The sequence below is a fragment of the Miscanthus floridulus genome, chromosome 11 (genome assembly GCF_019320115.1).
Source record: "Miscanthus floridulus cultivar M001 chromosome 11, ASM1932011v1, whole genome shotgun sequence".
Lineage (NCBI taxonomy): Eukaryota > Viridiplantae > Streptophyta > Magnoliopsida > Poales > Poaceae > Miscanthus > Miscanthus floridulus.
In genome coordinates this window covers 97,047,657-97,058,982 of record NC_089590.1, presented here as the reverse complement: position 1 = coordinate 97,058,982, position 11,326 = coordinate 97,047,657, and the positions used below count along the sequence as shown (strand labels likewise).

The window sequence follows — 11,326 nt, the reverse complement described above, 5'->3', positions numbered from 1 at the left end:
TCGTACATCTAACGTCTGTTTCAATTTAATGCTGTTATGAAACTAAAGTTTATCGGTTTAAATTGAAACTTTAATAAATATCTCTGTTTCAATTTAATGTATTTTAGCCTTTATATATCTAAGTATATAATAAAAATTATATGTTTGAAAAAAATCAAAACATGTTATAGTTTTTTTTTGGACGGGAATTTTCATTCCATTACTCAACCATGTCAGCTAAATCGCTTGACACTCTGGCACTCCGGCCAGCACAGAGGGCGCCAAATTCTGGCTCCTGCTCCCTAAAGAAGCTAGCTCATAGGCTACTACTCTATTAGCGGCTGTTTGGTATGGCTCCAGGTAGCTCCGGCTCCGGCCTGACACCCTGACACGGAACCGGTGAAGCTCGAAATTTCTGGCTCCTCCGGCTCCGATTCTGACACGCTACCGTGCAGGAGCCGAAGCATCTCGGCGCGGTACCAAACGGGGCCTTACAATCACGCGGTACATAATTGGCACAGAAGGTAGAGAAGCTCTGTGCTATCCAATCCTTTTAGATCATGGACTAAACCTCCCACCACAGCAAGTCTGAAGTCTATCTCCCTGTATCGCCCAGACCGCTTGTTGTGCATCCGTTTCAAGAATTATATTGTTGATTCCCAGAGCTGCCGCTGCCTTCACCCCTTCTACACAAGCAATCAGCTCCATATGCAACGGATTACTCGCAAAAAGGCACTCGTCCTGACCCTGACTGGATCGCATCGCCACTTTCATCTCGGATCACGTAGCCCCATCCGCCATTCTTACCAGACTCCCTAAAGCTCCATCCACGTTCAGTTCGAGTTATCAGACTCCTAGTTCTAGCTCTAGGTTCAGCAGCAGGTAAAGACTGGAGGTTTTGAATCTCAGTAGATTGCCGCCCACATAACAGTGCAATATCACCAGGTGAACGACGCCGTTTCTCCTTCTCTGACTTGATTGCGCTTTCAGAAGCGTAATACTAGGAAAAGCGTATATCATTGGACGGAGGGGGAAGAGAGAGCGTCTCTTAAACCACCGTGCCTCTAGCGCCCGTTACACCAAAGCCCTCTCTCTTATCCCCGCCACGCTCCTCCTCCGCCCCACACGCGCACGCGGCGACACCAGCTCCGGGACCCAAACCGGCCGCCTCCTCGCCACCCTCCGTTTCCATCCGCTCCGGCGTGCCATCCACGCCGGCTACCGGCTGCGTTCCCCGTCCGAATCGCCAGACTCCGTCATCGCCACTAGTCCGATGGCGCCGCAGCTGCAGGGCTGCAATTGGGTCTCCTCCTGGCCGCGGCTCCAGCAGATGACCCCTTGGCCGCCGCGGCGGAGGGTCCTGCGCCTCGCGACGCCGCGACGCCCCTGCGCAGGCGCGGTCCGCGCGGTCGCGAGCGCGGGCGCGGTGGGGACCGATCTCCTGGCGGTGGAGGAGGAGGCCGAGGACGTGGACGAGAGGGAGAGGCTCAGGCGGACTCGGATCTCGCAGGCGAACAAGGGTAACACGCCATGGAACAAGGGCAGGAAGCATAGCCCAGGTATACCTGTTCTCTCTCTAGTTTCCTTGTGCATAGGTTGTTTTGGAAATGCGGCGGCCATTTGTTAGTGACGTGGATCTTGACGGGCATAATGGCTGGATTTCTCGAGGTGCCGTTGATTATTACGTAGACATGTAGTACATGGTTCAGAGTTGAGGCTGTAGTATAGCATAGGTTAGAGTAGGAACAGAATAAAGTATAGAGGCTGCTAACTGAGATATAATTGCTTATACAACTCTCTGTGGGAACGGTAGTGCCTTATTTGATTGAATTCCATGTGCAGAGACACTGCAGCGAATTCGTGAGAGGACCAGGATCGCAATGCAGGACCCCAAGGTGAAGTCATGTAAGAATTATAGTTATTGTTTACGTGGTCTGCTGTATTTACTATATTGTCACATGCTGATTGCTTATTGTTAGCTGTGTGTTTGAGCTCACTACCTCATAAGCTTAGCATTGTACGCTAATTCAGACAAATCTTCCCTCCCTAAAAAGATGTTACCAAGCCTCATGCCAGTCCTTTTACTAGGAAATGGTGCCTCTTCCTGGCACTGTATAATGTTAGTCTAGGCCTTGTAGCCACGACTGCTTGGTTGACTGAAGAAATACATTGAAACTTCCAAAAAAATAAGAGTAATGTTTCTACATGCACATATGATTAACATATGCTTGACTTGTTGAATCTTTGTGCACCAAAATTAAACTTTTTGAATGGGAGGAGATTACGGGCACAGCTGTGGAACTGGGGACTGCCCAGCAATTGTTCTGTCAGTGATCTGATGGTGAATTATGGGGGCCAAGTCGTTTTACAGTACATACTGGAATTGGACAAGTTAACTGGAGCCTGGAACTAAAGGGGTCATGTCCAGTCCATTAGGGGCTTAGGGCCTACCTCCTATGCATGGCGCATTGTTCATTCGCCACCATGTCTCTTTAGCATGGTTCCCAAACATAGAAAGTTACCATTCTTGGCCACTACCTGTCCTTCCAAACTAATGTCTCCCCCCTTAGTTCTTATTTCTAGTAGTTGTTGAAGTCATACCTCATGTAGCATTTCATCCAGATGATGCTAAATGGCTAACAATGACATGGGCTAAGGACTTGAAAAACATGATGATGCAAGGGGATCTCGCAGATACTTAGAGCAGCGAAAATGGAATGTCAAGTTGCTGCACATTTTCAAGACAACAACACATTTCAACTAGTGACATGTAGCAGAGAAATGGTGCGAACCGGTGCAGGCTTGTCAGGGCAAGGGTTTTACTGATCGGGTGTTTACTGACAAGTCATAGCTGGGCAAGCATTTTCTGGGTCTGATGATCCATCGATGAAGTATGATGGCAGCAGGTTCTCAAGCTTGGGAATCCTGTAATCTGGCTAGCTAAAGCCACAGTACTAAAATTCGGAGATAGCAGATAAGTCTAACTGGTATTGCTGGGTCCCAGTGATATGGCTAGTACTAACTGGACAAGGCTTGGCTTAGTTTGGCACGCGCACGCGCAGGGGAATGGGGGTTGGGGGGGGGGGGGGGGGGGGGGGGGGGGGGGGGGGGCGGGTATGAGAGGAAGTTGGCTGGGAGTAGGGATGAAAACGGATCGGATACGGACGGATATCATCGATATTACATTTGTTTTTATATTTTTGTCCGGATTCGAATTCAAATACGGATAGTGTCAACTATGTCGGATAGGATATGATTGGATATCGACATCATAAATATGCGATTTGAGTATTCGGATACGGATACGATATCGGATGTTCGATATCCGGACTCGGATACGGATAGATCTCAGCCCCTCTAAACAGACTCGGTTTCAAATACGGTCGGAAAATATCCGTATCGTTTTCATCCCTAGCTGGGAGGGGTTTATCCGTTTATGTAATAAAATGTCATTTAGGCCGCCATGGCCTCTCCTTGTTGATTGAAAACTCCCTTGAATATCTATTAAGCTGGTGGTTAAAATTAATAATATGCATATTAAGTAAGAAATTAGTGCTGATGGCCCCCTCTTGTTTTCCCATCAAGCTCCGCCACTGAGCAGGAGAGCCTTTTCCAGACTTATAATGTACTTAAATTTTGTTAATCTGTTCTGTCTTGTTCAACTTAACAAAATTTCTTAAAAGTTTTATTAAATATCTTGGAAAATGCACCTGTTTAAGTTTTTTTTTCATGAATGATAGCACTTTTATTCTTCTATATCCCCAATTTTGGGAAGCCTTAGGACATCTTTTCAATATTTTCCAGAAATTGCAGTTAGTGAACACTGGAGAATTCTAACTTTTTTTCTTAGTGTCTTTGTCGATCTGTGCACTATGACCTGGAACCACGGATGATGTTGATGTTTCAACTTTCAAGCGCAGTACATCATATTCATTCAGCAAATGTTGCTATATGTGAACATAGGCTATTTATGTATAACTGATTGTACATTTGAAAAATGTTTACCTTCTATTTCTTAGGGTGGCTTTGGCTGGGTGCAGGGTGCAGGGTTCTGGTTTGAGAAATGTTTCTGATTCAGTTTCCCATAGGAAAAGTTTCTTTGGTGAATCTGAATCACATGTAAAATCGTTTGGCTCACTGACCGGATTCTTTTTGTTAAAAGAAAGATTGATGGTTGAATTGTACAATGTGCCCCTGTCTGTATATGCTGATTTAGTAAAATAAATGTAATTTTTTATGCAATAAATAATAACATCATAAACTCTACATAACAATACAACAACAACAACAACAACAAAGCCTTCATACAAGAAGGGATCGAGTTCGGAACGATGATATACGTGATAGATTAGGGGTAGCACCAATTGAAGAAAAGCTTGTCCAACACCGGTTGAGATGGTTTGGACATGTCCAACGGAGACCTCCAGAGGCACTGGTGCGTAGTGGAATCCGAAGCCAGGATAGTAACGTGAAGAGAGGCAGAGGAAGACCGAAGTTGACTTGGGTAGAGGCAATATATATACCAATAGACTAGAAATATATATACCAAAAATAATCAGCGACGTCAAGAGGCAGGGAGGAGTGATGTAGCTGAATTGGGCTGTTCTGTAGCTGAAGGGAAGTTGTTTGACCAATGACACAGCAATGTATTTAGCTGGGAAGTACATGGGGGAGAGGAGAAGGAACCTTTTCTTGTGTGAAAAACAGCTTTCTGCCCGTTTCTTGCTCCTAGTTAGAAAACATGAAACGTTTCAAGAAATTATGTTTCAAATCGCTCACTGGTTATCTTGTTTAGGAAGTCGTTTATAGAGAAAACAGGTTGGAGAATCCCTGCCAAATGCCCACTAAGCTTGACAGTTCCATTAGGTTTTTCCAGTTTTTGAAGTGGTTTTGGTGTGAACTGAGCAATAGATCAGTTGTGTCAAAACCTTCCTAAAGGATTTGGTACTCCTCTCTCTCAATACAGCCATGGGGATGTCTTTTCCCCCATGGTTGAGTTATTTTTAAGGTGTTCAGGTGCCGTGTTGCCCTGTTCGTCAAAATGTGTTTAATCTACAACTCAAACTGACCACATGATTCATAATATCGTTTATGTATTATGCACCACATCATTCATAATTTCATCTATGTATTGTTATGCATAAGGCATCAGTCAAATCTGGCAGGTCTGTGTAACAATATACATGAATATGTATGTTATTTTGTACCAGAGTGCAGTGTGCATTCTGGTTCTTAATTAATGTTAGTGAATTGCTATTCATTTCCAAGTGGAGTCTGAACCATCATTGTGAACTTAAGTGATACCAGTAAATGTTACTCTTTAACAAGAGTGCTTTTTTCAACACACAACTAGCACAAATTAACTGGGTTGCTCTTTACAGATGAAGGGTGCTCTTCGTAGAACAACAACAACAACAACAACAACAAAGCCTTTAAGTCCCAAACAAGTTGGGGTAGGCTAAAGTTGAAACCCATCAGAAGCAATCAAGGTTCAGGCACGTGAATAGCTGTCTTCCAAGCACTCCTATCTAAGGCTAAGTCTTTGGGTATATTCCATCCTTTCAAGTCTCCTTTTATTGCCTCTACCCAAGTCAACTTCGGTCTTCCTCTGCCTCTCTTCATGTTACTGTCCTGGCTTAGGATTCCGCTACGCACCGGTGCATCTGGAGGTCTCCGTTGCACATGTCCAAACCATCTCAACCGGTGTTGGACAAGCTTTTCTTCAATTGGCGCTACCCCTAATCTCTCACGTATATCATCATTCCGAACTCGATCCTTTCTTGTATGACCGCAAATCCAACGCAACATACGCATTTCCGCGACACTTAGCTGTTGAACATGTCGTCTTTTCGTAGGCCAACATTCTGCACCATACAACATAGCAGGTCTAATCGCCGTCCTATAAAACTTGCCTTTTAGCTTCTGTGGTACCCTTTTGTCGCATAGGACACCAGACGCTTGCCGCCACTTCATCCACCCTGCTTTGATTCTATGGCTAACATCTTCATCAATATCCCCGTCCCTCTGTAGCATTGATCCTAAATATCGAAAGGTATCCTTCCTAGGCACTACTTGACCTTCCAAACTAACATCTTCCTCCTCCCGAGTAGTAGTGCCGAAATCACATCTCATATACTCAGTTTTAGTTCTACTGAGTCTAAAACCTTTGGACTCCAAAGTCTCCCGCCATAACTCCAGTTTCTGGTTCACTCATGTCCGGCTTTCATCAACTAGCACTACATCGTCCGCGAAAAGCATACACCAAGGGATGTCCCCTTGTATGTCCCTTGTGACCTCATCCATCACTAAAGCAAACAAATAAGGGCTCAAAGCTGACCCTTGATGTAGTCCTATCCTAATCGGGAAGTCATCCGTGTCTCCATCACTTGTTCGAACTCTAGTCACAACATTGTTGTACATGTCCTTAATGAGCCCGACGTACTTCGTTGGGACTTTATGTTTGTCCAAAGCCCACCACATAACATTCCTTGGTATTTTATCATAAGCCTTCTCCAAGTCAATAAAAACCATGTGTAGGTCCTTCTTCTTCTCCCTATACCGCTCCATAACTTGTCTTACTAAGAAAATGGCTTCCATGGTTGACCTTCCGGGCATGAAACCAAATTGGTTCATAGAGACCCGCGTTATTGCTCTCAAGCGATGCTCGATAACTCTTTTCCATAGCTTCATAGTATGGCTCATCAACTTAATTCCCCGGTAATTCGTACAACTTTGAATATCCCCTTTATTCTTGTAGATCGGTACCAATATACTTCTCCTCCACTCATCAGGCATCTTGTTCGATCGAAAAATATGGTTGAACAGCTTGGTTAGCCATACTATAGCTATGTCCCCGAGACATCTCCACACCTCGATTGGAATACCATCCGGTCCCATCGCCTTACCTCCTTTCATCCTTTTCAACGCCTCTCTGACCTCAGATTCTTGGATTCTCCGCACAAAGCGCCTATTGGTGTCATCAAAAGAGTCATCCAACTGAAATGTTGTGTCCATATTCTCACCATTGAACAATTTGTCAAAATACTCTTGCCATCGATGTCGGATCTCATCCTCCTTCACCAAGAGGTGCTCCCTTTCATCCTTAATGCACTTAACTTGGTTGAAGTCCCGTGTCTTTCTCTCACGAACCCTAGCCATCTTATAAATGTCCTTCTCTCCTTCCTTCGTACTCAGATGTTGGTAAAGATCCTCGTACGCTGTACCCTTTGCCACACTTACAGCTCGTTTTGCAGTCTTCTTTGCCACCTTGTACTTCTCTATGTTGTCCACACTCCTGTCATGTACAAGCGTCTATAGCATTCTTTCTTCTCTTTAATAGCCCTTTGGACTTCCTCGTTCCACCACCAAGTATCTTTAGCCTCGCGTCCCCTTCCCTTGGTTACTCCACACACCTCTGAGGCTACCTTCCGAATGTTGGTTGCCATCTTGTCCCACATGTTGTTTATGTCGTCTTCTTCCTTCCAAGAGCCCTCTTTGATAACCCTTTCCCTAAATACCTCTGACGTCTCCCCTTTCCGTTTCCACCACTTTGTTCTTTCAATCTTAGCTTGTTTATCCCTACGGGCCCGTACCTGAAAACGAAAATCTGCCACCAAAAGCTTATGTTGAGAAACAACACACTCTCCTGGTATCACCTTGCAATCCAAGCATGCTCGTTTGTCCTTTCTTCTTGCGAGGACAAAGTCAATCTGGCTACAGTGTTGTCCGCTACTGAAGGTCACTAGATGAGATTCTCTCTTTCTAAAGAAAGTGTTGGCTATCATCAGGTCAAAAGCTACCGCGAAGTCCAGAACTTCCTCCCCCTCCTGATTCCTACTACCATACCCAAAACCTCCATGAACTGCCTCGAAACCTGCGCTTGTAGTACCTACATGCCCATTAAGATCTCCTCCTATAAAAAGCTTCTCACTACTAGGCATAGCTCTAACCATGCCATCTAAGTCTTCCCAGAACTGTCTCTTAACACTCTCGTCGAGGCCTACTTGGGGGGCATACGCACTAATTACGTTCAAGACCATATCACCAACGACAAGCTTGACTAAGATAATCCTATCTCCTTGCCTTCTCACTCCCACCACACCATTCTTGAGGCTCTTATCAATCAAAACTCCTACTCCATTTCTATTCGCGACTGTCCCTGTGTACCAAAGCTTGAAACCTGTATTGTCCACCTCCTTCGCCTTCTGACCCTTCCATTTAGTCTCTTGAACGCATAATATATTTACACGCCTCCTAGTCGCGGTATCAACTAATTCTCTTAACTTACCAGTAAGTGACCCTACATTCCAACTACCTAAACGGATCCTAGTTGGTTCGACTAGCTTCCTTACCCTTCGCACCCGTCGACTCAGATGCGAAGACCCTTGCTCATTTTTCACTACACCCGGGCGCCGATGTAGCGCGCCACTAAGGAAGCGACGACCCGATCCTTGGTTACTTGACACCATGCCCAGATCACGACACGGCGCGTCACGGGTTGCCATTTAGGGTTCCAATGCCTCGCTAAGAGGGTACGCCCAACGATTTCTCTTTCAAAGTGCATTTTACAGGTGCACCCTAAAACCCCTCCTTTAACTGGACGCTTGCTGAACCAAAGCCCACATAGGCGGAGTTCTCTTCGTAGAACAAAGAAGCAAAAAGATTGACTCATTTCCTCGTCATATTTAATTGGCTGTCTGGATTCTCAGAAGTTAATTTGTAAAGTCGTCCAGATATATTAATGTTTGAATTCTGCAAGAAGATAAACTACATATTATTCTATTGTTTTTTTTTGGGAGTGACCATGGAGTACTGACATATACTTTCATTCGTGGATTTGTTTATCATATTGTGCAGGTTAGGAAAAAGCTGACGAATCTGGGGCATGCACAGAGGACTTAAATGATTACTATCTGTTAGTATTTGTAAAACAAAATAAATGGACTACCATCTATGTGTTTAAATAGAATGTTTTAAAATACTTCGTTTGACAATTTCCTGAAACTACATCAAACATACTGGTGGGTGCTTCCCTAGTAACTGGTGCTTGTACTTGTTACAGCGAGGAGACAAAAGTAAAGATATCAGAGGGGGTGAGGCGAGGTTGGAGTTTGCGTCTACAGAGATTAATGGTCCAGGATGGTTGCTTTGTGGAGTGGAGAGACATGGTAGCTGATGCAGCTAGAAAGGGCTTTGCTGGTGGAGTTTCCCTCGAATGGAATTCATATAAAATCTTGAGTGAGCAAATGCGGCATGAGTGGTTGGAGAATGTCCAGAAAAGGCGATCAATGCCTAGGCCAAGAGGTAATAGACGAGCACCAAAAACACCTGAGCAGAGGAGAAAAATTGCAGAAGCCATTGCTGCGAAGTGGTTGGATCAAGTAAGGGCTACATATATGTATATTTTGTGCCATATGGGCCTCTTTTATTTCTCATTCCTCGTGCATTGGCCATAGAAGTTTGATGGCTATTTTCATATAGCATAAGCATTTGAGTTTGTTGCTTGACTTTCGAGTGCTCTCTTCCTCTAGGAATATCGTGAACGAGTTTGTAGTGGAATTGCTAGCTACCATGGATCATCTTCTGTGACTAAAACACCAAGAAAGCCAAGACCTGCTGGAGAACCAGGTGTAAAGAAACAGACTACAAAAAAGAAACCTATGCAAGCCAAACCTGTAAGCTTAGAGGACGTTCATGGAAAAAGTGCAGCTGTTAAGAGAAAGAAAAGTGCAACTCCCTACAAAGATCCGATGGCAGTTGAAAAATTGGAGATGATATCAAAGATTCGAGCTCAAAGGACAGCACAGGAAATAGAAAAGAAAGAAGCTATTAGAAGGGCCAGGTATGCCTTTTTATTTTGAAGCGAAAAATGGGGTTTTATTGTGTGAGACACATGCTCTTATTAGTTTTGGCAGGGGAAAAAAAAGAATGTATAGCTTTAATCCATCGTTGTTTACCCGTACATGTTTCTTTATTTGTTCTAAAAATCTATGAATGTTCGTTAGTACTCTTTTTCATGGGAAATATTCCTATTTAGCACTTCATTCATGTGTGTTTCAATTTCTCTTTATTCTGGTAAATAACTGCTGCTTAATTTTTTTATCTCTAGGACACTGATTGCAGAAGCAGAAAAGGCTGCTGATGCTCTGGAAACTGCTGCAGCGATGAACCCTTTTGCTCAAGCATCACTTATAGAAGCTAGAAAGCTTGTTACAGAGGCAAGAGTGTCACTTGAATGTGTTGATGATGAAGGGCCTCAAGAAACTGCTTCCAATGATGCGTCAGGGAGCTCAGCTTTATTGAACTTGCACGATCATGGATTGGAGACACAGAATGGAAGTAATCTGTCGAAGCAAGAGAGTAAATCTGTAAATGGGATGGAATTTCCTCCAAGCAATGTTAATGGCCTCGGTTTCCATTTTGATGTATCCGAACTCAGCGGAACAAAACAACTATATCAGAGGATAGAGAATTCCATGGAAAGGGCTTTTCTTCTCCCTTCGGCTTCGTCAAAGCTTAAAAGTGCGAATGGAGATTTCGGAATAATAGATTTAGAAGTGAGGCAATCAATGGTCATTGACACGGCAAAGCATAATGGCATCGCAGCTGAATCACTAGAGCTAGAAGGAGATCCTCCCAGGTCTGAAGAAAAGGCTGGAACAAGGGAAGATTGCCCTCGGGGAACACTCCAAGAAGACAAGGCTAAGATGAGGTGGGTACGTGGGAGGTTGGTCAAAGTAAAAGACGATTTTGGGGATTCAGAAATCTAGTATTAGGCGACAAATCTGGCCATAGTTACCGTTACTAGGCAATCGAGTTTGCTCACTTCCGTTTAGCCACCATTTGGTGTTTACAACCTGCTTGCTGGGACCTGGGAGTGGTGTGGTCTTGGGGAACTTTATTGGTTTGCAGCCTGCAGGAGCGAGCACATCATGATCAAGATCAACCTGCTGTCTTCTGTGCTGAGATTTGTAATTAGTAGTTATTAGGAGCCGTTGTAGTCAATTGTAGGAAGGATTGCTGTAAAAGCAGGATTCGAGACTGCTTGCGTCTTGAATCAACTAGTTGGGACCCCGACCATTGCAGCGGGCTAGAAATGTAAGTCTGAAATGGAACATGTAAAAGAGAAGCATTTTCTAATGACGCTTCATGCAACACCTTCGCAAAGTCAACACTAGCCTGGTGCATCAAATGCTATGACAGTTTTTCCTCTGCTGCTGCTGCAGCCGCCGCCAAAGAGCAAGACGGGACAGTGTTTGCTTTGATCTTTTACCCGCTGCTGAGTAACGAAATCACGTTTAGCCCGTAGCATCTTAGCGGGCGCAGCGTCCACGTTGTCCAACGCATC

The 11,326-nt window shown here is 44.4% G+C and overlaps 1 protein-coding gene across 1 annotated transcript; it reads left to right on the top strand.

Annotated features, from left to right (window-relative positions):
* Nucleotides 1–1,065: 1,065 nt before the first annotated feature.
* On the top strand, nt 1,066–11,133 carry LOC136492753 (uncharacterized). The gene is made up of 6 exons (XM_066488762.1): nt 1,066–1,538; nt 1,822–1,874; nt 8,836–8,873; nt 9,041–9,359; nt 9,510–9,820; nt 10,088–11,133. The coding sequence occupies exons 1-6, from the start codon at nt 1,253–1,255 to the stop codon at nt 10,746–10,748; spliced, it is 1,668 nt and encodes a 555-aa protein (XP_066344859.1). The 5' UTR covers nt 1,066–1,252; the 3' UTR covers nt 10,749–11,133.
* Nucleotides 11,134–11,326: the final 193 nt, after the last annotated feature.

Coding starts and splice junctions, on each gene's coding strand:
- LOC136492753 (XM_066488762.1), top strand. CDS start 1,253: ATGGCGCCGCAGCTGCAGGGCTGCAATTGGGTCTCCTCCTGGCCGCGG. Junction 8,874..9,040: donor AATCTGGGGCATGCACAGAG/GACTTAAATGAT, acceptor TACTTGTTACAG/CGAGGAGACAAAAGTAAAGA. Junction 9,821..10,087: donor GAAGCTATTAGAAGGGCCAG/GTATGCCTTTTT, acceptor TTTTATCTCTAG/GACACTGATTGCAGAAGCAG.